General features: G+C 45.0%; 2 protein-coding genes across 5 annotated transcripts; one reads left to right on the top strand and one right to left on the bottom strand.

Annotated features, from left to right (window-relative positions):
• The first annotated feature begins 1,233 nt into the window (after window positions 1-1,233).
• On the top strand, window positions 1,234-5,857 carry LOC139304287 (cytochrome P450 2F2-like). 4 transcript variants are annotated; one of them, XM_070928203.1, is made up of 11 exons: window positions 1,234-1,395; window positions 1,744-1,903; window positions 2,182-2,334; window positions 2,453-2,613; window positions 3,269-3,337; window positions 3,571-3,666; window positions 3,766-3,904; window positions 4,047-4,132; window positions 4,371-4,472; window positions 5,201-5,342; window positions 5,432-5,857. In XM_070928203.1, exons 1-11 carry the CDS (start codon window positions 1,234-1,236, stop codon window positions 5,617-5,619), a joined length of 1,458 nt encoding a protein of 485 aa, XP_070784304.1. In that variant the 3' UTR covers window positions 5,620-5,857. The 4 variants fall into 4 exon arrangements, with proteins under 4 accessions (XP_070784304.1, XP_070784302.1, XP_070784303.1 ...); XM_070928201.1 differs by having other exon boundaries at window positions 3,562-3,666; XM_070928202.1 differs by having other exon boundaries at window positions 3,562-3,682; window positions 3,770-3,904.
• Window positions 5,858-10,800: 4,943 nt separating this feature from the next.
• fzd8a (frizzled class receptor 8a) lies at window positions 10,801-12,540 on the bottom strand. The gene has a single exon (XM_070928200.1). The coding sequence runs from the start codon at window positions 12,538-12,540 to the stop codon at window positions 10,801-10,803; it is 1,740 nt and encodes a 579-aa protein (XP_070784301.1).
• Between the last annotated feature and the right edge of the window lie 13,309 nt (window positions 12,541-25,849).

Genomic DNA, 25,849 nt, shown 5'->3' with positions numbered 1-25,849 from the left:
AATGAATTTATGTACAGTTTCATACGCTAGTTATTTTCTTTATGAAATAAAAATTCTTTGTTTGTGTGATCTCTTATGTTTTTATGTGTTTCACTCGTTGACTGTGAAAAATGTGAAGTGATCTTTCTACGTGTAACAGTTATGGCTGTTCATTAGCGTTGTTGAAATGGTCTAAACCACAACAACGTTGAAGACAATGTTACTTTTCAAAGCACTTTATTGTAACTATTCTTGTTTTATCCAGTTCATTGTGCTGCAGTAGCTTTGCCAACACTGTAGTTTGAAATCATGCTGCCCTCCAGTGACGCAAAATGTGAAATGCTGTCCAGTATTGACCACGACTTGAAATCAAGTGCCCTTTGGCTTTGTGATGACAGATTTTGATGTGTGAACATTTGTATCTTCATAAAACGTTTTGGTTGTGATTCTTTCTGTCAATAAATCAAGAGAACATTTAAAGTGGCCCCTACGGACAACAAGAAGTGCAGCGTCACTTTAATTGCTCAGAATTTGCTCTGCTATTAAGCAGCAGCTCTTTCCTTTAGTTCATTTCAGGACAGCCCGGGGGCAATCAAGCCCCCCCGCCCCACTCCCCTCTGGTGTCCTGTCTTGTGTTTAGAGTCACTGTTAACCTTTTCAGTATTAAACCCCCATCTTTGTCTAACCTGTTCATTTTCCTCATTATGTTTACAAAAATGTATAAATAATTTAACGTGTTGGGTAATTTGATTAAACAAAAATTTATATAGCATATGCACCATTTTAAGACTGATTTGATTCCTTTTCGGGCAAGTCAAGCAAGAATGTGGATTATTTGTTTGTGCCATTAATGTCCAATTTAGTGTTGGTGTGCACATTTTGCAGCACTCTCTGCAGTGATCAAAGTTGGCCCTTAGCAATCCTAACAACGGTGAAAACACATGGCAGTTTTTTTCAGACCCTGTGCAGGTTGTTGCATGTAAAACAGAATGCAAGAGGAACAGGTGAGTCCCATGCTGCTGATTTGAAGTGAAACAAAGGGGCTGTCACAATGCTCATGTGAAGTGATATAATCAAGGCAAGCCAAAGCCTGTCAGAACTTGCTCTGTTGTGTCTTAATGTCTTAACTGTTTGCAACAGGCTGCTCAGCCACTTACATTTAAACAGGCGGAAGGGACAGGGCTGAGAGTTGAAAAACACTTTTAAAAGCCTTCATACAGCTAGCCTCATCAAATCAGCCATATCCGTTCCACTATGTTTGTTTCTCTCATCTTAGTATGGATCTGTGTTTTCTTCTTCATTCTCTGTCTCAAATGTCAGAGACCCAAGAACTTTCCTCCAGGACCTCCTCCGATACCGATACTGGGGAACCTGTTGAACCTCAGCCTAGACAACCCCATGGGGGACTTTGAGACGGTAAGAAAAACACTGAAATGGGACTCATACATTGCCTTTTGATGGTTATGCTACTGATCATCAGCCACATACATTCATACCTATTAATCAGAATCAGAATCAGAATCAGAAATACTTTATTGATCCCCGGGGGGAAATTGTACAGTACCGGTGCTCCCATTCCAGAGTAAGTGTGTGTAAGTGGCTTTTAGCATGTTGTGTTACCTAATTAAATTGTGCAGATTGTATGAATTGCTGAGGCAGTCCGTTGCCTCAAGGCTACAAGTGACACTGACGGACTATAAATGCTGATGATGCTATGAATGATGATGATGATTTTTAAGAGCTTCAAACCATACTCTTCTGTAGCTGAGGAAGTGCTATGGAAACGTCTACAGCCTCTTCCTCGGACCCAAACCCGCCGTAGTCATCAATGGGGTGCAGGCCATGAAGGAGGCTATGATGACCAGGGCTGCTGATTTTGCTGGACGACCCCAAGACATTTTTGTCAGTGACCTCACCAAGAACGGTAAGACGGAGATGAGGTGTCATAGGATTATATAATATCACTTCTGAAAGTAGAAATAACACCTTCTTCCTCTTACAAATTGAGTTGAATTGAGCAATAAACTGCACCCTTGCTCAATTCAGTATACCTTTGCTACAGTAACCTCTATATACACAATGTATATATTAGCATTTTGCATCTCATAATTGCCATTTGTGGCTGTTGTTCGGCAAAAATAACTTGAAGCTTTAAGATACTTTGCCAAAGCATCATATGCCCTATCCACGCCTGTTTTATAGGAATGATTCTGGCAGACTACGGCGCTGGTTGGAAGGAGCATCGTCGCTTTGCTCTGATGACCCTAAGGAATTTTGGTCTGGGGAAGCAGTCCATGGAGCAGAGGATCCTAGGAGAGATCCAGTACATGATGGAAACACTGGAAAAGAGCATTGGTATGCCGTCTGAGGGTGCACTCACTGTGGCCTCTCATGATTGGTTTTTCATGTAATGTTCTGTTACAGATGAACTGACCACACACTGTGTTGGACTTGTGTCAAACATCTTTCACAGGTTCATCCTTGAGTCCTCACATTCTGTTTCATAATGCGGCTTCCAACATCATCTGCCAGGTTCTGTTTGGTACGCGTTATGACTATGACGACAGCTTCATCAAAGTGGTTGTTCAGTGCTTTAAAGAAAACTCCAAGATAGCTAATGGACCCTGGGCTATGGTGAGTCACAACGTCTTTGTATGGTAACATTAGCTCCGAAGTGAAATCTAAACTAAGCACAAAGTTTTTATTTAAAGTGCATAAAGCTCTGATGCTCTGCTGTTTCTGTGGTGGGAAGAAGTTAAAAAAAAACCCAAAAAGAAATGGATGTTAATGACAAAACTATGCCAAAACAGAGCTTGAAAGCTCCTGTAAAATGCACAAACTCTGTCATGTACTGATACAATGATACATCAAATGCTGTCTCTTTGGAATTGGAAGTCCTACAACTTTTAATCACGTTCCCAACCATTTTTAATTGCCAGCGTTAGCAAACAGCCTTTATATTTCCTTATTCGCAGTGCAGTAAAAAGGTTAGCTGAATGCTAGCTACATTAACTACTTTAGACAGGCGTTCCTACGACTTTCCAGCTATTAACTTTAGGATATCTCAGGCAGATTTTGTGTTTTACACATTAAAGTTACCCTGCTTAGTCCTGCTCAGTCTTAGCTAACATTTGCTAACCTGGCGTTATGGAGACTTGCCAGTGATTTAGCATCCACAAATGGGTGGATGGGCGGACATTAAACACCATTGATTTCTAAAAAGAAGCTTTCTTGGATCACCTTTTTTGTAGTCTTTCTACCGTTAAACTGAAGGCAACTTTCCTTACAGCTGTACGACTCTGTTCCCATCATTCGAAACCTGCCGCTGCCCTTCATGAAGGCGTTTAAGAACATTGAGGTGGGTCGAAGTTCTCATTTTTTCCTTACAGCATTATTAACATGCTACACTATCTTTTTTTTTTCTTTTTTTTTTTCCAACTGGGAGTCACCAAAGTCTAAAATGTTCAAATCCGGAACACAGGGCTTTAAGCAAGAACATTGCCATTGTTCCACCCTGGAACTTTCCCCTTCGCTTTTCAGTCAATGGAAAAAGAAAATGTTTTCACATTTCTCACTTCTCAGACTTGTAAGAAACTCGCAACTCGTCTGATCGCTGAGCACAAAGAGACCAGAGTCCCTGGGCAACCACGAGACCTCCTGGACTGCTATCTGGATAAACTGGATAAGGTGTGTGTGTGTGTGTGTGTCATGCAAATGAAGCACATTTAAATGAGAGATAAACAAAGATAGAATCAAAATTCCAAACAATTCCTTTCCGCCTTCCAGGGAGGCGATGGTGACTCTTCTTTTTGTGAGGATCGACTCATCATGTTCGTTCTGGACCTTCACTTTGCTGGGACTGACACGACGTCCAACACCTTGCTCACTGGCTTCCTCTATCTCATGACCTACCCATGTATACAAGGTGCGTTGTATGACCACTGTACCTTTCAGCCTGTGATTCTATCATTCTGGCATCTATTCTTTCTAACTTTTTTCCATATGTTGCTCAATAGTTTTACCCTATTATTCTGTTCTTCCTGTATCTCTCTAACTCTCTCTATCAGAGCGATGTCAGCAGGAGATAGATCGGGTATTGGAAAAGAAGGATCACGCCAGCTATGATGACAGACACAACATGCCTTACATGCAGGTACATTATCAGACCCATTTCTCTGAATAGTTTTGATATTTCTTGTGCAGACACGGGTCGAGTGGCATATTTGTATAACACGGCATATACAAACCGCTACAGATATGGGTTCATTTTTTTTTTTCTTTATGTATCTTCATCTTCACGTGTCTAGTTTCTTGCTTGGCAATTGTCAGCATCTTCATGGAAAGAATGAATTAGTACCTTTTGCCCAGTTTGAAGATTTCTTTGACTCCAGGCCGTGATCCATGAGGTCCAAAGGATAGCCAACACCGTCCCTCTCAGTGTCTACCACTCTACAACAAATGACACAAAGCTCATGGGATATTCCTTACCCAGGGTAAGACTAATGATGTTTTATTTTGGATCATTTTACTGTTTCCAGGAGACGCCTTTCAATTGTTGACATGCAGTGTCCCAAACAAAACTTGACTGAAAGCAAATAGGAAGACAGGCGTTTGTATCCCATTGCAGTCGCTCCAAACCAGATGCTTACAGGGGTTAGAATTATTGGATCAATACTATTAAAAAAAAAACATAGATAGCTTTCAGGCATTGTACAATACTCAACAGTAATGTGTTTTGGAAAGAGGCCTCACTCTATTGTGTTAGAGCTGAAACGATTAGTCGGGACAGATAATTAATCCCCAACTATAAATGGTTTAGATTTTCAAGTAAAAACACCAACCATCTTCTGTTTCCAGCTTGTTCACTGTGAGGATAGGCTGCTTTTCTCTCTTTCATATTATTGTAAACTGAATATGTATGTTGGGCTGCTTGTCGGACACAAGGAGACATTTGAAGAAGTCACCTTTGGCTCTGGGAAATTGTGATGGGACATTTTTTATAATAAGGAATATAAAGAGAAGGAGAGAATTTAAAGAAAACACAATGAGAAATTAAAGGAAAGCACAGGAAAGGACTTTGAACCCAGTTGGCTATTCAAAAATGGATCAGTTTCATGGCAGAAATGTGTTGTTCCTTTCATAAAGAATCACATTTTTCAATAGTTTATCTACATTAAAACAACTTACATAAAAGAACTAGTTAAGCAGTTTTTCTCCTCAGGGTACATTGATCATCCAAAACCTGCACTCTGTGCTGAATGAGGAGGGACAGTGGAGGTTCCCTCATGAATTCAACCCAGAAAACTTCCTGGATGACCAAGGAGAGTTTGTTAAACCGGAGGCCTTCATGCCTTTCTCTGCAGGTATGGGAGCCCAAACCCCTGCGTTTACATCTTCTATCTTCTATTTTAATGACGTACATGACTTACTGATTGACTTACTAATGTCTCAGGTCCTCGTATGTGTCTCGGAGAGGGTCTGGCTCGTATGGAGCTCTTCCTCATCATGGTGGCCCTGCTGAGGAAGTTCAAGTTCATCTGGCCCGAGGACGCAGGGCAGCCGGACTACACCCCGATCTATGGGGTCACTCTGTCACCTAAACCTTACCGCATGAAGGTCCAGCTCAGGGCCACGCAGTAGACAATCTTCAGCCACACAGAAGAAACAATGAGGATTGATTCAAATGTGGCCAGTAACCCCCAATGAACACATCCAGTGAAAGAAACATTCTTGTTTTCTTAAATACACAATTGCATAATCCGTTACATGCTTTAATGTGATTCATTTATATGTAGTTGGTCTGATGGAGGCTATTCGGGCAGACTGTGTGTGTGTGTGTGTGTGTGTGTGTGTGTGTGTGTGTGTGTGTGTGTGTGTGTGTGTGTGCATAACAACTCACTGATTTTAAATAAAGGAGTTTAAAGAATGCTTTGTGTTATTGCTGGTCATTGATATCTGGTTGAGACAATTCTTGACTCTTCATTAGTTTATTCGCATCTGCCGTTCAACAGTTCAACATTTTACTTCATAAAGTCACGTACATGATATTGTCCAATTACAGCTGGAAGACAAAAGACAACGTCTAGTTGATGGCTCCCTCAAGTGGACAGAAATAGGTATTGCATTTAGTAAATATAAATGTGTTAAGTAAACGAGTTTGAGCCACTTCGTTTTATCAGTTTGATTGGACGACACTATGTGATACGGAGTATACACTGTAATTTAGATGGTGATCTTGGTGTCTGTCTGCAGGGGATTTAGTCTGAAGAACATAATGAAACCATTCTGAAATGTGTTGATGTGTAAGGTGACCTATTGAGACTGCAGGGAGCTAACTAATGAGCATTGATTGAGCTAAATTGTTTTAGATAAAAAATGTACTTTATTTACCCTTTTTTTTTTTATATTGCACTCCCATTCTATAAACGACAGCAGTGCTCTCATTGACTGCTTATGGTCCGATTGTTCTGCTCAATATTCGTGTATTATCAGAACCGTGACATCACACCCACCTTGGATGCTGAGCGCGGGCACGTTTGTTAGACTAAGGGCTCCCCCAACGTGACCCGTACTCAGAGTGAATCTGGGAAAAACACTCAGCGCCTCAGATGAAAGAAGTTTTCCTTTTGTGTACATGTCAGTCAGTCAGTGAAGGACTGAGGGAACACAGTGTTCTGCCGCTGTGTGTGTGTGTGTGTGTGTGTGTGGAGGTGGGGGGTCCTTGGATTGGAAGAGGCAGCAGGGGTGCACTGTAAGGACTACTAAACCACAGAGGCATTGTTACTGTGCCAACGGGGAGCCGTCCATGTATGCTGATATCTTAGTTAGGCTCGGTAGTCGCGTTAAAATGAAGCACTTATCGGTTAAAAACTGCATGACTGACGCAACATTCTCCATTTTATTTGTATGTGACCTCGACCATCTTCCCAAGCTCACCTTTTTTAAATGCGCAAACCAAACTGCAGCAGTTTCGATGACGTCCAAGTCCCTTAGAAACTATAACCACGAAGCCGGAGTGCTGAACCCCTCTTATTTTCCAACATCTGCCGTCTCAAATGGCCTGCTGGGAATAATGTGCCTGAGCTGGAGGCCAGGAGCTTCAGCATTAATCTAAAAAGGGTCACGGACACCCGAGGTCACTGTTATGCTTTATGCGTGGAAGAATGCACCCATGGAAACTCTGGGGCTTCAGTGCTATTGTTGATCTTCCACTGACAAATGTGATCTGGAAAATAAAGCCAACTGACAATCTTCATATTAACAAAACCTAATGTAATCCCATATACAACATATAATTTGACCTTTTTTTTTTTTTGCACATTTTATATGGTCTGTTTTTGTATTAAAGATTATGACAGACAACTATATCAAACTAATGCAGATCACAAGAGGCTGTCCGAAGCTGCAACATCTCCGCTCATGCTTTAAAAGGAAAAAAAAAACAACAACCTTGTCCCAGGTGTATCACGAGGATCAATAATATTAAAAAGCATGACCTGTCTATCACCCCTGTGCTCTCCTCCCTTGTCTGCTTCACATCAAACGCCGCCATTAATATTTGATGGGCAACCATGTCAGAATGTTCCTCCTGGCCCCACAAATGAGGCTTTAACACCTGTATAAGGAGAGCGATCAGGAAGGAAGACAATTCAATCAGAGCAGCGGCGGGGAGGGTCATCTCCTGGATCCATGCAAGGGTGGAAGGGTTTATTTGTTACCATATTTGTTTAGGTTGGTTACACCTCCCTGCAGCCAACGTAGCCCAGTGGTACCACCTGAAACTGTTCGAGAACAAGCCCTAACGAGATCAGATAAGTGGCCTGTCCGTAAAATACTTCCTAATAAAAATAAAGTCAGACTTGACCTGGACCATTACCAGTTAATACCCAACCATGCTGAGAGCCCTGTCCTGTGTGTGTGAAGCTTCTCTTAATGACACTCTCATACTTTCTCCTGTAAACCGCACTGTTTGGTTTGGGTTGGTGACCTCTGCTGAAGAGGAGGAGGAGGAGGAGGAGGAGGAGTTGCTTGTTAATTACTGTGTGTGCCAGGACATGCAGCTTTAAGTACCTGGACAGTTGGTTTGTGGAGCCAGGTAGTTGTAAATGTAAAATAAATGGTCTTAAGAATAGTCCTAAACTTTGACTTATGTGTCATAAGATTTCCATTAAAAAGTAGGACTTTGTATAAAGATATTAAAGGTAACTTTTAGTGAAGTTTAGTGATTCTTGTGTGTTTCAAAATAAGGACTACAGTCCAAAAAATGCCCTCCCTCAGGCACTGAATCAGCCAGTAATGTCTCGTTTTGTCCGACCAACAGTCCACCCCCCCCCCAAAAAAATACTCTTTGTTTACTACAATATGACAAACAAAAGCAGCAAATGCTTACACCTGAGAAGCTGAAAGAATTATTTTTGCTCTGCAAATGGCTGAAAGGACAAAACAGCTGCCCGATTTATTTTTCTGACGAATGACTGACGAATCATTTCAGCCATAAAAAATGAGTTTATATATTTAGAACCACTTTTATTTGCCATTTCTATGCTTTGTTGTTCACCGTTTTGCCTCACTTTCAAACTCAGAATTCTTCAGCTCAGCTAATATAAAACAGATATTGTGCTTTTAATATGAACTTTCGGCATGAAAACAATCAAATGTTCCCATGTTAGTGTGACTCTTCCTAATCCATCATGTCGTGATCTGACATGAAGACGAGACCTTGTGTCTGTAAACACTAAGAAAGCTTTAAGTTGTCTTATTCTTGACCTTTCAGTGCTCTCAGACAAAATCTTGGAGAGATGTGAAGGCATGTGGAGGCGTGTGGAGGCGTGCAGCGCTGTTTCTACCACTAGGTGGGGCTGCACATTAATGTCATGGCTGAGAGCCTGGCAGTCCGGGACAAGGAGCTGCTCACACTGACTGACTGACTGAGGTTTTTGAGGTAAACACCAGGAAAAACAAGCTGCAAGGCTGAGAGCTACTGTGACTACTTGATGGAAACATAACAGCAAATGATTCAGGAACTCGTATGCATGGTTTTGACAGCCATTTCAATCTAAACATAAAAAAATAACATGATTAAAACTCCCAAACTTGCTCTTCAGTAACTTTATACCAACACGAAAACTACCCAGAGCGGTTGATGAGCTAAACGCTAAAGAGGCCGCTCTTTTTGATCTGAAGAAAAGCACATTTTTGTTGTGATTTCCGTCTTCATCGCCTGGTGCCTTCGCTGACAGCACTGGTGCGAGATTTACGTGGCCGATTCACGCTCTCAACGGATGCATGTCTGCACTACACTGAAAAGAAGCTTTTGGGGTTTACATCTACGTCCTGAGTGTGACGGAATAAAGCGGGAACAAAGCAGCCACCACAAAGCCCACTGTCACCATTGACCAGCAAATCAAAGGCATTTCGACGCTGGGTTACAGTGTATCATCTAATGCCAGCGCATTGGGTTAATTGGGACCAAACCAGATACATTTGTAGCAAAAAATGCCTCGATTAGGGGGCCCTAAGATGTGAGATCATGTGAACAGACCACCTGTGGGGCTTTCATTGCCATTTCAATATCATTCATGTCAAGGCCCCTGCACTGGCTGACACAGCTTGAGCCGAGGGGAGAAGATGTTTCAATTCAGGCTCGGCAAAAAAAAAAAACCCAAACACAAGACGCAGGGGGCTCTGGCAGGTTTCAGCTCTGACAAACCCAGAAAGGCGAAGAGGAGGAGGGGAGGGGGGGGGGGGGGGTTCCAAAATGCTCTTTCAATTGTAGGACGTCCATCAAAGCATCCAAATGGGGACGTTTAGGGGGAACCTTGGCACATCAGACAGACACTCCTAATACACACCACCTTTTATTCCAGGCTGTTAAAAAAGAAAGATCAAAGTTTCTGCAGATGAAAAGGGCCTGTTCCCTGCATTTATACCCCCATTCACCCACTCCCTCTTTTGCTAAATTAAGAAAGCGGGCTTCGGGCAGGCATGTGAAGAGGACTTTAACAATCATGGAGATGCTCCAACTCAACCCCTGCCTCTAATTACCGGCCCTCTGATGGTTAAAAGGGCTTTCTTTCTAGCCGGGAACTCTCAAAAAGCCGCCACTGCTGCTGCTGCCATATCCTCAACAAGGTGACCACAAGGCGACCGCGAAAAATGTGCCGAAAACACAACAGGACGACCCCCCCCCCCCCACCCCTTTGCACCGGGGGAAAACACACTGCAGAGTTACACAGATGAGATTTATCAAATGTTTTATTGTCAAAATAAAGGTCATATTTGCTTTTTTTCTCACCAAAAAAAGGAGACATCTACACTTTGTACAAATTTACAATAGCTTATAAAGTTTTCTGTTTTATACACAAATGTACACGTTTTCTTTACATAACTCTTATATAAATACATTTAAAAATTACAAAAATGAAGGACCCGTAAAATACTTGGGCACTATTAAGGCTTAATTTAAACCATCTTTGATGTGATTGGATTATACAATGTTATCTGGCACTATGTAGACAAAATAAAAAATAAAAAACCCACAATGCTCTTTGTATGAAGCTAGTCAGGAACACAGCTGTCCCTCTGCCTGCACCAAGTAATGCCCAGTTTGTGTGAAAGCCTCAGTCTGTACGTCTGATACATACAAACAGGGAGGAATCAACCTGTGTGAGAGGTGTGTGTGGATGTTTGGGAGAATAAGGAGGGTGGGGGGGGGGGCACCTCAGCAGCAGTTCATTACTATGCAAATTGCTTAAGACAAGGGAGTGATGGGCTATCTCCCAAACAATTAGCAGTCCCCATAAGCTGCTTTTGTTTTTCCATTCAAACCTGGGACAATGGCATCTGCTTGGGGCAGGACACGGAGCTGGCCGTGCCTGACCTCCACGTGAGTCCGGTGCTCACGTCGCTGTACATGGAGCCGCTGGTGCCTTTACTGCCCCAGCAGCACCTGGTGCAGAAAGTCCTCCAGGAGTCCAGAGTTTTGCCGGACCAGATCCACACTCCGGACGTGATGCCCACCAGAAGGCACATAAAGTACTTTAACATGAAAACCGCATAGTCCGGGCTCCTGCGGTCCCTCTCTAACAGGCAGTTGGAGCAGTTGTGCGTGATCTCCCAGCTCTGCCTGTTGTGCTGCTCGTAAAAGTAACAGGCGACTATGATGGTGGCTGGCACCGTGTAGAGCACCGTGAAGATGCCGATCCGGATCATCAGCTTCTCCAGCTTGTCAGTTTTGGTGCCACCTTGTTTGATGACGCTGCGGATCCTGAACAGGGACACAAATCCGGCCAGGAGGAACATAGTGCCTATAAATAAATAAATCACCAGAGGGGCGAGGACGAAGCCCCGCAGGTTGTCCAGGTTCTGGTTCCCCACGTAGCAGATGCCCGCCACCGAGTCCCCGTCAACGGAGCTCAGCGCCAGCACCGCGATGGACTTCATGCTGGGGATGAGCCAGGCGGCCAGGTGGAAGTACTGGGAGTAGCTGGCGATCGCCTCGTTGCCCCACTTCATCCCGGCCGCGAGGAACCAGGTCAGAGACAGGATGACCCACCAGATGGAGCTGGCCATGCCGAAAAAGTAGATGAGGAGGAAGACCACGGTGCAGAGCGCGGGGCCGGTGGTCTCGTAGTGAATGTGCTCCAGGTCGAACTCCCGGTTGCACGCCACCTTCTCGTGCCCCGCGATCAGCCGGACGATGTAGCCGACTGACACAAACATGTAGCACGCGGAGAGGAAGATGATGGGTCTCTCCGGGTACTTGAAGCGCTCCATGTCGATGAGGAAAGTGGCGACGGTGGCAAAAGTTGACACGAAGCACAACACGGACCAGAGTCCTATCCAGAAGGCGGTGAAGGCTCTCTCGTCGTGCGTAAAATAGGGGTTGTGGCACGGCATGGCGCAGTTGGTGATCTGACCCGTTTTGACGCGGTTGTAGAGCGGGTGGCGGTCCGTGTTCACCGGCACCATGGGCTCCAAACACTTACACCCCGGCTCGCACGGCGCGGCAGGCGGCTTGTATTTCCCAGGCGCGCCGGGTCGGCCGGGCTTAGGTGGATTGTAACCCTTGCCGGGGTGGTTGGTGGGTTTGGAGAGGACAGGGGACACCGTGGTGGAGTCCGTTCTGTTGTAGTCCATGCACAGGGTGTCGGGGTTGCCCTGCACCGGCAGCAGGTCACACTTCATCCTGTCCGGCCACGGGAAGCCGTACTGCCTCATGAGAGGCGCACAGCCGGCCCGGGCTCTCTCGCACACGCTCCGGCACGGCGGGAGAGGTTTTTTATAGTCCTCCAGGCAGATCGGGGTGTACATGCTGCACAGGAAGAACTTCAGGTCCGGCGAACACTGGATCTCTACCAGAGGCCAGAACTGGTGCACCTCCAGTCCCGCCTCGTCCTGCGTGTCGTGGTTGAACTGGTTAGGCATGTAGGTGTAGTTGTAGCCGATGCCCTTACACAGGGGCACGGCTATCTCCTGACAGGTGATCTCCTTGGCCGTGGTGCAGCTGGATCGGGGCAGGAGAGCGAGTGAGAGGAGCAGGTAAATCCCAAACAGGTCCATCCCTCCGACGCGTCGTGTCCCCCCTCTTCTGCTCTGGTACCAACAGCTATAAATCCTCTCGGCCGTCTGCTCTTGCCTCTGGTCCGGTTAGACGTTGCGCAGCGAGCCCATCTCGCTTCTCTCGGCGTCTTGCACGGAGTTGCAAGCAATGTGCAAGCCGTGTTTACTTTCAGCTGAGGAGGAGGAGGAGGAGGAGGAGGAGGAGGAGGAGAGAAAACAGCCTTCAGGGCGGCGGGCAGCAGTCAAGATGGCTGAGAGGAGAATCCACCTTCTTCTGGAGGCTGCGTCCAGTATCCTCAGACAGCCCGCTGTTACACACACTCACGCGCTGCTGTCCGATCGCAACAAACTGGGGGGTGGGGGGCGGGGGGAGGCGGGGGGGGGCGGGACGTGGGCCTTCTTCCTTTCTTCAAAACACAGCGGCTACATTCAGTCGGCTCGTCCCACCTTAGTCCCGGTTCCCATACAAATCAACGGCTGCCAGGCGAAGCGGTGCCGATATATACCAGAGCCTGGCGGGGCTACACCCCCGGAGCCGCTCCGCCAATCACGGAGCGGCGGGGGGGGCGGTGCTTTCCTGCCAGTCAATCAAGGTTTTCCACCTCGAGATGTGTTGTTATATAGCGTGTGATGAGAGTGTAGTTCTGCTTCATTTGAAATCATCAAAATATGTATTAATACAACATACTGAGACTAAATAACTACTTTTATGCATTTCTAAAGCCCCCCCCCCCCCCACCTCCAAACCTATTTCAAATAGCAGAACTATCATTTGAGACATTATCATCATGATGATATGAAGTAGCCTGGTTCATGAAGACGCTCTGGTGGGAGGGATGACACTCCCATACTGTCGCCCACTGCCTGGACCTTTCAGCTCACTGTCTCGCAACTTCCTTTAACACACAATCTTTGATAGTGTCACAACAATGGCAGGAGGGCGAGGATGCGTCTCTCTCCAGATGATTCTTTCTCTGTGTGTGTGTGTGTGTGTGTGTGAGAGAGAGAGAGAGGGGCCAGGGTTTTTTTTTTTGTTGGTAAATTGGCTAATTTGCGCATGATAAGGCTACCCAGGGAGCTGTCTGTCCTTGTGAGAAGCTGTTTTATTTTTTAAATGAGGTGCTAATGTTTCGTTTAACGCTTGCATAGAGCTCCGCGGGAGGCGTAATTGCGCGAGGCGAGGACCAAGCGGGCACGGCACACTGAAGACGGCGGCACAGCCCTGCTATCAGACTGAACATGCTCACAGAGGGGGGGGTCCAGTTATTTGACTGTAATCTCATTGTGGTAGATGGTATATATATATATATATATTTTCATGTGTGATATTATCCTGTAACTTCCGTGCGCCCTTTATTAGCCCCGTGGCCTTCTTCTGTCTCCTGTGCTGTGACTTCCACAATATGGCTTCACACGACACTCAGCAGTAAATGTACACAGACAGGATCACACTTTATGGATGTGTGTGTACTCTTTTACTCAAGTACTGTACTTAAGTGCACTTGTGAGGTACTTGTACTTCAGTTTCTCCATTTCCTGGTACTACTATTGTGGAGTAGTATCTACAATATGATGCATTGCCACATGCAGGACTTTTGCTGAGTATTTTCAGCGTGGTATTGCTACGTTTACTTAAGTTAATTATGTTGCAGTACGTCTTCTACCGCTTGATATTTTGTCCCTTTTAAAACATGTCACACAAACACTAAAGTGCCTCCATACATGAGCAGAACTCATAACTATTGGAATTTGATGCTAAAGGCTAAAATCATTTCAAAAATCCTCTAAAGACAGTCTTGAAAAACTGCACTTAATGCTAATAATGAATGATGGTCATAATTATACCTCAGAGGGTAAACTTGACAGTAGCTCGTACTGGTACATTGCACATAATACTTTCTGTGATGTTAAAAAGTTGTTTTTCCAGACCCAAGCTCAGGAAACTCATAAAGGATGTATGATTGATACTTTAATGTTGCGAGTATCATTATTCTCATTATCACAGACTGTGATGAGGCTGCAGAATCATGCAGCTTCTGGTATAAAAAAAAAAAAAACGAGGCCAACCACGTGATCGGCACATCTGTTCGAAACTCGATATTCATTTCACCAACAAGAGGGATGTTTGAATAGACATTTTGTCCTCTACTGTGCACACACACACACACACACACACACACACACAGTTCCTGCAGAGTTTGGGTGCTCTTCCTCCCAGTTTCCTACCCATGCATAATGCAACATTGTGTGCAGGGGCCGGGTCGTGGCGGTGCTGGAGTTTAACTTTAGTGGTGTTGTGTTTGGAGCGGAGCCAGGTCTTTATCATGTGAGGCAGATTCTTTTTATTTCACAGCCTCGACCCACTGAGCGGGATGCAATAACCCGGAGTGAGCCGAGCATCAGGAGAACACAGATTGATTAAGTGACTCGCCGGTGTGAGATAACAAGGAAGGAGCTCCGTTAATGGCTGTTTGCTTTTTATTAGGAGACAAGAGTTCGGCTAGCCAGTGTGCCGGGGAGTTGTGCGAGTGCGTGTCTGCGCACACGATGGATGGTGTGGTGCTTTTCTCAATAATAAACCCTGGTATTTGGTGTGGAAAAAAAGGACGCACGATGAAAAGGGAGTGAGGGTAAGGTGCTGGTCACAGAGTGGGAGAGGGATGGAGGAAGCAGAGGGAGGACAGGCGAGGGCAAGAGAGGGCGTCGAGTCTGCTCTGTGCAGAGATAATGATTTACTCTCCACTCATCTCCTGTGTACAACGCAAGAGTTACACGCTGTGAGAAAGACATCTCCCCCCCAGACGGAAAGCCTTCAAGAAACACTCTGTGACCAATGAATACAGTCCAGGATCACATCAAGATCCAACGTTAACATGTTCAATTTAAAGCCCCATTCTGTCCGTCAGAATCAAGTGCTCTCGCTGAAAAAAGGAAGCCCATCAAGTGTGACCGCTTGCCAGATCCTGGACTTACCTCTGAGATGGTGAGCCAGAGATATGCTAATGCAACTTTATCTTGTAAAGGAAAGCTTCGAGGAGATTTAGCCAATCTGCTGGACACAATTCCAAGAGCCTCGGTGGCATTTAGCGGGCTCGCGCTAACCCGGGGCTGCTTGTTAAGACTTCATTAGCTGTGTTTGCTCAGGCCTCTTCTCTCCAAAGAGGTGGAGGAGGGCTCCCCAGGCTCCAGCCGCAGCCCTGCTATAGACACTCCATATGGGGCTTGTTTGCTCACGGCTGGCCTGGTAATCACTTTCAGGTGGAGCTGAGCAAGGCTGAGGGGATTTTGGGGAGAGCTCGCTAGCCCCAGCCCCCGCCAGCAAACTCCTTTTCCACCAGGGTACTCCTGAGGTGACAGAGCATGGAGCGTGTACCCTGTGAATTAGCTCACCTAGGGCCCATTACCTTAACAAACACAGCCAGCCCCTCCAATCAGCCTACTGCTGTGAGGACAGGCGGCCCCTGTAAATCCTTCCTTACAGCCACTGCCCCTCTCTGTGAGACCAGGAAGGACTTGTGTGTGTGTGTGTTTGCATGTAGAGTAAAAACTATTAACTAACTGAGGGAATCAAGTCTTGTCTTGAAGCAGCACAGGGTGGCTTTCATGATAACAAGAGGTAGCTGCTTCACTACCCAGAGGTCATTGGACTTGACGTCAGCCGCCTGCACACACGCTGCACTCATGTTTACACGCCCGACCAGCCCGTGATGCTTCATACTAAAAGACACAAAAGGGACAAGAGAGGAAAAAGAGTGAAATGTATCCACAACTGAAAGTAGAAAAATAATCTTCCACCCTTTAATAATCCTTTTGTTATTAAAGGTTCAGTTCACCCGAATTACAAAAAGGTTTACTTTCTCATTAACTCCAGTGTAACCTCATCACGCAGATAGTCTGGGATTTATTTGCCCAGGTTTTAAGATATCCATCTCTGAGATTTTGGCCTCCAAACCACAGACCTTGAATCGGAACTACTTTCTACTGAAGAAATAGTCCCGATGGTTGATCCCTATAACCCTTTTCACAGCGAGGTCTGTAGATCATCCAGAGTAACAGGGGCGCTGATTCTGGAAAGAGATGTTGCTGTTGATTTTTTGAAATGTAAGTTTTAATGCTGTGAACACTACAACCAAAATTCTGTACACCTTTCCAATAAGGCACGATCTGTGAAAGGTTTATAACTTGTGGCCCTGGAAATGGTTAATACATCGTTCACTAGTTCATTTATAAGTCATTAATAACAACAACAACTTTTGGGTTGCCAGGTTGTGGAAAAATTCCAATGAGAGATTTGACTGTGTGACTGTTCCATGTATTAACATGTACAACTGCAAACCATGTGTCTCAAAATGTGCCTGTTTTTCTCATGAAAATGAGCTTTTTGGAGATCCATGGGTTTCACAGGACAGTGACAATGCCAAATAGAAAGGTTAAGCCCTAGCCAAAGGGTTTTTGGCAACCGGGCAACCCAAAAGTTGTTATTATTGATAGCTTATAACTGATGTATAAAGCATTAGTACATTATTCATTAACCAATAATATATAAACTAGTTACAATAGATGTGCTTTATAAAGGGTGCCTTATTAGAAAGTGGTGCCCAAACTTCCATTCGCCGATGGATATCTCCAAACCTGGGGAAATCAAAACTATCTGCATGCCTGGATACCACTAAATGTAAGCAGGTAAATATAGGAATGAACTTTCTTTATTTTATTTTGAACCATCTCTTTAGTGCTGATAAAAAAAAACACTGCACTGTTCATGTGAATACCATTCTAGGTGCGACTTTAATCCTGTGAGAATATTTGGTGTAAAACTAGCCACTATTCTTTTTCACATAAACAGTGGAGCTGAATATACGTTGCTAAGCAGCAGTGTTGCATAATGTCACAAACATCTGTAGGGTGGGTTACACCGAAGATCTCGAGAAAAGCAGATCCACGTTTTCACTTATGCAGCTAATTAAAAAACAACATTGCCTCCATGAGGAGAATCTGTACCATTCTCCTGCAGCCAAAGTACCCACTGTTGTTGGCAGCCGTCCCTGAGCCAAGTGAGAGTGTGTGTGTGTGTGTTATCGGGTGATTGTTTGGAGTTTTCAGCCATCCGATGCCACAAGAATCTGGCCAGCCAGCAGAGGTCTGCTTTTGGCTGCTATGACGCCTGCTACTTGACACTCCCGTCAGATTTATCTCCCCTCTTGTAAAACAGCGTGCAACTTGTTCTCTCCGTCCAGAAAGGTAAGCGAGTCCACAGAGATTTCTCCTACTCAGGAAACACACACACACACACACACACACACACACACACACACTAGACCATATAATAGTGGGAGCTGATTTTTTTAACCCCTGCATGTAACCGGAGACTGGGCCTGCGTGCCTGGAACGACACTTAAGCAGGTAGACTAGCCATCTGGTTCCAGCACATGGGGTGGAACACTTGTCTTTGGATCCTGAAGGTGGTAATTTCACTTTTTGTGCTCTGCTGCCTGTCGCCGTCGTTGTGGCACACAGCGGTGGGAGACTGTGGAGGGGTTGACCTGGTGGCTTCAGTGCCGCTTCTGACCAGACTGCAGAGGGGTCACAGGGGTCAGAAGGTGTGCTGGAAGAGAAAGCCAGTCTTGCTAATTAACTCGCCTCATTACTATTCATGCAGTCTTTGAATACGTCCTATTCCACCTCTGCCTGTGCTCCTTTCACCTAACGTCTCTTCATGTTAACCGCTGTGAGCTAAAACTCCCTTGTTTAGTTATCTTGCATTGTCAGCTAGGACTATCACGAAGCAACGCTGCTTTTTAACTACTGCGATGGAAGTATTGGTGTGCAGCTTTCCTGAACTCATAATCTTCAGGTTTCACAGACATCTGACATTTTTTGTTGGGAGATTTTGTGTAATTCTGCGCGGCGTCTCTGTCTTTCAGTCACAAGGAGCAGGTAAAGCTGCGATTCAAATATAGGGGTTATTGTGCATTTCTACAAAACCACAACATACCAGTACGGTGGGTAACAGATGTGTAATGTCCCAAGCTGAAAGCCTGAAAGCTTGAAAAATACCCCAATCTTTTTGGTTTTGCCACTAGTTCTGTAGCACACCCACACACTACATCAACAGCTACGCTTGAGGGAGGAGGTTTGAATGGAGCTGTACCTCATTTGGTCTTGAGTGTCAAACTGTATTTTGGGAAATACGCTTGTACACTTGTTCGCTTTCTGTCCAAGGGTTTGAAAAAATCTTCCAGTTTTATAGGGAACCTATAAAACTACAAATTGCCATTTTTACCATTACATTTTTGTATGGATTAAAAAAATGAGACCCAGTGAAACCAGCAGATTTGTTTTACCTTTGACCAGAGCCAGGCTAGCTATTTCCCTCTAAGCTATGCTAATCGGCTGCCATCTGTAGCTTCATATTTAATGGACAGATATGAGAGCAGTACTGATCTTCGCATCTAACCTTCGACAGGAGTTTCCCAAAATTTCAAACTATTCCTTTCATTTGTCCTGAATGAATTAGTCCTAAGTAGTCAAAGATTGTCAAGACATCTTTGTGCTACAGATAAACTTAGATGTCTGTCAGAAGTCTGTCTAGATATCTCTGTGAAAGCAGCCCTAGAACATGACCCCAGAGAGAAATGTCAATGGAAGCGCGTACTGTTTTTCTTTCCTCACTTATCCTCTCTTTAGCACCATCTCCCTCCCTGCCTGCCTGCCTGCCTGCCTCCGTCTCCGTGTGTGGCGCACTGTGAGACAGATGGCGAGGGCAAGGATGACCGCCAGGCAGAAGGAGGGAGAGAGCGAGAGGCAGAAAACGACAAGGCAGGGAAGTGGGAAACCATATCCAGAGGGCGAGAGACAGAGAGGCAGAGAGGCAGCAGATGTGTAAAACACAAATGACCTTGTGGAGTTTGCGCCTCGTTCTTGGCGGGCTCCGATCAAACCCCAGACCGCTCCCACTGTGCACATCAGAGGCTGAGTGGCGTCCCTAGTGAGCTACCCCGGGCATCCTATACTGCTCATTAGCAGTCAGATTAAGACATGTTTATTTATGTAAACACATTATTTACAGTATTAATCTACAGAGACTACTGTCTGACAGACTTGGTTTGCAGAGCAGTTCCAGACGCACAGAATATTATTTGAAGCTTTTTGGCAAACACCTGTGACGAGCTGGGCGCATAAGGAGACTCTTAGGTGGGTGGTGGTTGTGTAAATGTGTGTGTGTGTGTGTGTGTGTGTGTGAGGGAAAACTCCCCAAGGCCAGATAGTGGGACACAGACACTAGGCCAGGCATTGCCTTACACTGTAATGTCACGTGTACACTGGATATTAGAGGCAAGTAGTATCAACAATAAAAGAGTGGAGGTTTCTGGGCATTAAGACTTTTACTTTTGTGTGTCAAGAAAAGTAGCAAACATGTCAAGGAACATATAATGAACATGGACTATAGACTTTGAGGGTCAAAATCAACGCCTGCATGTCTACACTGATGCTTGGACAACTGCGATGACCTCATCCACAGTTAGGGTCGCCATTGTTTTCTGTTGCTGTATCGTCATGAATGCAGCTAGGTACCTTGCTACAGTAGCTACGTAGGAAGATGATGTCCCTTTCTTAATCTCACCCACTAAACTCTGACTGGCCAATTGTTTCTCTGACAGGTACAACGCCGAACAAACCGAACAAATCTGAGGCGTGGACAGCGATTCAGAGGCCTGCAGCCAGGTTAGGAGAAGAAAGAAAAGGCCGCTCTATACCACCACACATTTTAAACTGTATAATACAGAGTCCTTTGTGATGTAAACTTAGCTTTATGAATCCCATACTATGATAACCTTCATCCTCTTTGTCCTTTTCCTCCTAGCGTTTTGATGAACCTGTCACCCCAGGAGATGCATCCACGCAGTTAATGTTGTGTTGTTATTAACGGTTGTCCCTTCCCATCCACTCCTGATCTAACTGTGCAATGTGCAACAACACCAAGAGATAAAAGCTTACTCCTGACACCCTTTTCCACATTACGGGGCCTCCGCTCCGGCACACGTTAATTGGATCAATTGAAATAATCTTGTTGCCGAAATGAGGTTAGCAGGCTTGACTGAGCTCCTTTGAGGGAACTTTGTTTTATTTTCACTGATTGCATCAGGCAGGTAAGGCACGGTGTAATAATGCTTCGACTCTCCAGCCGGTGATGTTATCTCCCCTCATTTAGACTGAGGACGTCTTTATCAGCCAATGACACCATTAAGATTGGCATCTCCAGACAATGCAAGTGTGTTTAGCTGGCTGCTACACTAATTGTGCAATCAGGGAGGATAAACATGGGGGTTGTGACTGAATTCGTATTGAGCTTTTACACATTATGGTATTACCTCCGAGCTTGGTTTGTGTGGCCTGCTAGTTTCCTGCCGATGATTAAGTCTTGTGTCATTTCTTACTGTCATTTATTGCAGAGGCTTATATTTGACACACAGCCACTGCCAAAGTCAACACAGCATGCTCTAATATTGTCATTGGACTGAGCATATGTGGAAAATGTCTGGTGTAACGCTTCAGATGTGTGTGTTAAAGTGCAGTTTTAGGCCATGTAGTCTACCTGGATGCAAAATTACAGCTGCATGAAAACTGTAATAGATTCCCTCTGTCAAAATATCCGCAAATTGCAAAAGGAAAATGTGAGAAAGTAGCTTAGGATGATTCTGAGTACTCTCTAATGTGCCGTGAAAGACAAATAAAGGTGAACGGAGCACCAGAGGTTGCGGAGAGGGGGCACTGAAGTGGAAGGGAGAGCCTCCCCTGAGCTATGCTGTACGATGTCTGATTGACAGGCTACACGCTAAGCTCACCTGAGCCTCTGACCTCCCTTTTTTCATCTCCCTGACGCTCTTCTCCCTCCTTTTATTCTTTTTTTCCACATTTTTCGGAGAGGGTCGAAACTTGAGAAGGGCCACGTCCAGGGTGGAATGGCTTCAGGCTGCGACCTGCTCTAAGAGGGAGGGGGTGGGGGTGGGGGTGGGGCTGGGAAACAAAGGCCATTCAGGTAAACCTCTCTGCGCTGGCCTGAGACAGGCTCCCTGTGCAGATAACACTGAGGCTAATGTAATAGCGTTTGCACAGTCAACGCCACCAGACTCAGCTGCAGTGAGTGCTCAAGGTGGGCGAGGTGTGTGTATGTGTGTGAGTTGTTTCAATCAGTGAAAGAAAAGAGAAAACAGACTGACAGGTGAGTAAACACAATGCTCTGAAAGCCCCACTGAACATTCCTGAAATGACTACGCCAGTGTTGAAAATATTCCATAGAAAAGTAGTAATCCTCTTTATGGAGGCTAATCTTGGGCAAATTCAGAACTTACAAACCACATAAGAGGACTTGAAAAGCTCCCCCACACACTTGCTCAGTCCAAACTGCATTCGACTCTCTGAGAGTGATCAATGCGCTTTGTGTTTGATTAGTACCTCTTCAGCAGAGTGCTGCAGACGGAATGTTGATGAGTGACTGAGACGTCCAGGTTAATTGCAGCAGGAAAATGACAACCTTTCAACCTTATGTCATCTACTGAACTGGTCCGCTCTTGTTCAGAGACTGAATAGCTAGATAGAGTCACGTTTACAGAGCTGATGACAACAGAGGTCAGCAGTTAGCACTAGCACTGGGTTCGACTGGGCCAACTGAGGCCTTGGGGTCTTCAGTTAGCATGTTCTCCCTGTATTTGTGTGCTTTTTAATGGATTTTCTGGTTTTTCTTCCCACCCTGAAATACATGAATATCAGGTATTCGGAATACTCCTGCCAGTGCTCTTGATTCAAGGCCTCAGACCTGGAGTTCCTCTTAAGAAGTTAGGAAGGTCCAAATGCAGTATACAAATCCCCCTGCAGGAACTAATGAAGAAGAAATGTATCCACAAAGTGTAGTTTTTACAATGTACAAATTTGTACAAGGCAGCATGGTAGCTTCAACACTATTTGGGTGGAAATTAAGCATCATGACCTCCTTAACACAGATCACTTGGTTATATTAAAAAAAAAAAAAGGTTGGGATAGGAATCAAAATTTCAAAAGGGCAGTTTGACACTCAAGACCAAGGCAATAGCTTGACATTTTGGGAAATACACTTACTCACTTTCTTGACAAGAGTTAGATAAGAGGATAGATCCACTCTCTTTTTGTCCGGAAAATATTAAATTACAGCCAGCCCCCAGTTAGTTTGGCTTAGCATAAAGGCTGGAAACTGGAGAAACGGCTAACCTGGCTCCATCTATATTAATATATATATATAAATACTTTGTGTATGTGATGTGCCGAGCCCACTAACTTCCTGGAGTTTTGGTGTTTCTATACGGATTAAACATGTTAATTACTGAGCATTTTAACAAAGCCAGACTAGCTGATTCCCCCTATTTCTGGTCTTTAAGCTAAGCTAAACTAACCAGCTGCTTGCTGTAGCTTTATATTTAGCATACTGACATGAGTTTGGTATCAATCGCCTCATCTAACCGCTGGCAAGAAAGTTAGTTTAGCAGATTTCCAAAAAAGACAACGCTTCAGGGTCATTTTGGTTAACTGAACTGAACACTGAACTCCAACTTCCACTCCTTCACTTTTGATGTCAGAATGTTGCCTGTCTGTAGTCACATCTCAATCTACAATTTTCTCTCATATTCAGGTAGATCAGAAAAGTTGCTTAGAAGGATGAACAGGAGTGTAAATGTCTGTTTGTGTCAGCCATGTGGTGGACTGGAAGCCTATCCGGGGTGTTTCCACAAGGAACAGTAAGCTCCAGTATCTTCAGTGTCTGTCAGCGCTAATCAGTATTGAGAAAACGTTCAATGGAGACACTGTGCAGATTATTTCTCCTCAAACCTGTCCAGCTAAACTGAAATAGCAAAAGGAAGTCGCTACTGCTTCAGCTGTGTGTGTGTGTGTGTGTGTGTGTGTGTGTCAGAAGCGTATAAAATGTGAGAGGACTCTAGAAAGGTCTCTCCCTCGTTTGTGCCCGCAGATCCTGTGTTGGCTCCGAGCAACAACACTCGGCTCCCACATGGACGGGACTCCAGAGCCCACTGTCCCATCTCAAAGCTCCTTTAAAGTGTCACCGTGGACCATTAGCATAGACTGGGGCTGCTCACCCCGGGCTGCCTCCATATTTTAGCCTTCCCACAAAGCCACAGTGCTGAAATGTTATCTGTAGCTAAACTGTGGGTTTAAATCAGCGTCTGACTCTCGCACTCCTCCCCCCCTCATCCATCTTTTCCATCTCCCTCCTCCTCATTTCTCCGAGCAGGTTTCACTCTTGTGCCTGTCATTCTTCTGCCTTTTGTATCTGTGGGCCTTTTTGCTATTGAATGCCGCTTTCTCTCCCAACCCCCCCGCCCCTCTCCTTCTCCCATCTCCTGCCCTGCTCTCCCTCACTCACTCATTCACTCTAGGGCCTAATTATGAGATAGCTTCGAATAAATACATGTATTTTTCTCCTGCTAGGGGGGGGGGAAACCTTGTGCTCCACTTTTTTTTGACAGTAGGTTGAATTCTAGACTCAAGGAGGTTTTATTCAGAGAGGTCCCTCTGCAGATCGGAGTGGTCGCTGGGATGGGAGATTTCCTGGGTGCAGTAATTGTGTCTCATTAATTCTTACTGTAATGCCGGGTAGCTAAACAGGCTACGCAATTAGGGGGCTGAGCCCTGAATAGGCTGGCTAATCAGGGGACAAAAGCTGCGGCTCAGAGGCCATTAGGCCTGGAGGAAGTGCTTCCATTGTAAGGAGTGGTCTGTGATGCCTTCATCTTCCTCCAATCCGGGTGGGGAAGAAACCTTAGGGGGGGTTCTGCCACTTCTAAACCTTTACTGCCAAATTCACAATAATGTGCCTGGAATACCTTCAGTTTTTAGCTCTGAGGTTGCATCCTGCTTGGGATTATGCTCGAGATCAACACCGTAACTAAACCAAACTTTAAATAATTTTTTTCCCCCCACACCTTGTTTTGCCTTCTGGACTGTTTATAGGTGTGCAGAAATCGAAAATAGCCAGCTAGGATCCAGATGAAGCGCTAAAATGCCTCTTTTATATATGAGAATATCCTGACTGGCTGCTCTCAGAGACGTCAAGCACACCCAGAGACACTTTCTCCCCCGCCGTCCCTCCTCCGTCTCCACTTCCTCCTCCTCCTGTTCGGAATGTGCCCCGGCTGCCTGCGCGCTCCTCCAAACTGTCGACTCAGGAGTCTGCGAGACCTTTCTGCCATCTGGGAAGGGTGGAGGAAGGAAGAGAATAGAAGATCCTAACATTATCTATCCCCTTGCCTTTTCCCTCTCTCTCTCTCTCTCCCCTCTCCCCTCTGCAAAGCTTTATCTTTCATCCCTATTAATCACATTGTCAGGCAGGCTAGACGGAGAAGAAATGAACTCTCCTGGTCATTAAAATTAAGCATTGAATTATTGACATGCAATTAGCCTGCCTTTTTTTTCTGGAGAGACACTGAAAACTTTCTCCCCGCGGCGAGAGAGGGGAGAAATAATATGACTGCTGTAGTCATCAGAACTAAAAAAAAAAAAGAAACTAAAAAAAAAAAACTGGGAAAGTGTGGAAAAAAAATTATAACATGCCAGAAAATTCTAACTCGGAAAATCCCATTTATAACATAATAAGAGCACTAAGCCTGGTTCCATCTCATTTAGCTGAGTTTTATTCCCATAAGGAGTGGTGTCTTGCGCTCGTTATCTGCTTCGTTATGGAGAGGCCCCTGCTGCCGCCTCTGGATTATACTGTGGATTATGTTAATGTTGCAGAGACACGTGGACACACTAACTAACATTTAGGTGATCGCTGCTGTACATTCCTGTGTGCTCAACTTGTTTATCTGTTTTCCATTTCGCATTATGCAGATTCATATCCCATTATTACAACAACTGAAAAGATTGATCCCTAACTCGTAATCCTCTATCACTCAAAACAATTTGAAGGGGGGGGGGGGCGCAATATTTTGAAGAGCCTACATATTCTCTTTTCACAGTCACTTCCAATTACAGTGACAATTGCCTTAGTAATTTTATGAATAGCAAGAAACACTTACTGTGCTTGTTAGTCAAATACACATTCTGCATCCTTTTCATAGCAGCAGAGCAGGAGTTTGACAAGCTGTTTACGCTAAGCCTGAGTAAATCAAATTCAGAGTTTGCCTTCCCTCCCCAGTAATCTCATTTTGTTTACCGCTAACGCTAAGTACATTAGCATCTGCAAGGCCTGTCTGTATTTACTCTATTTACCCCTACTGTACTGGCTCTAAGCCAAACGGGGGACTAATGTTGCGAAATG

Source organism: Enoplosus armatus, chromosome 21 (assembly GCF_043641665.1).
Source record: "Enoplosus armatus isolate fEnoArm2 chromosome 21, fEnoArm2.hap1, whole genome shotgun sequence".
NCBI classification, from domain to species: Eukaryota; Metazoa; Chordata; class Actinopteri; order Centrarchiformes; family Enoplosidae; genus Enoplosus; species Enoplosus armatus.
Note: the sequence above shows the minus strand (reverse complement) of the source record. Positions and strands in the feature narration are given on the sequence as shown.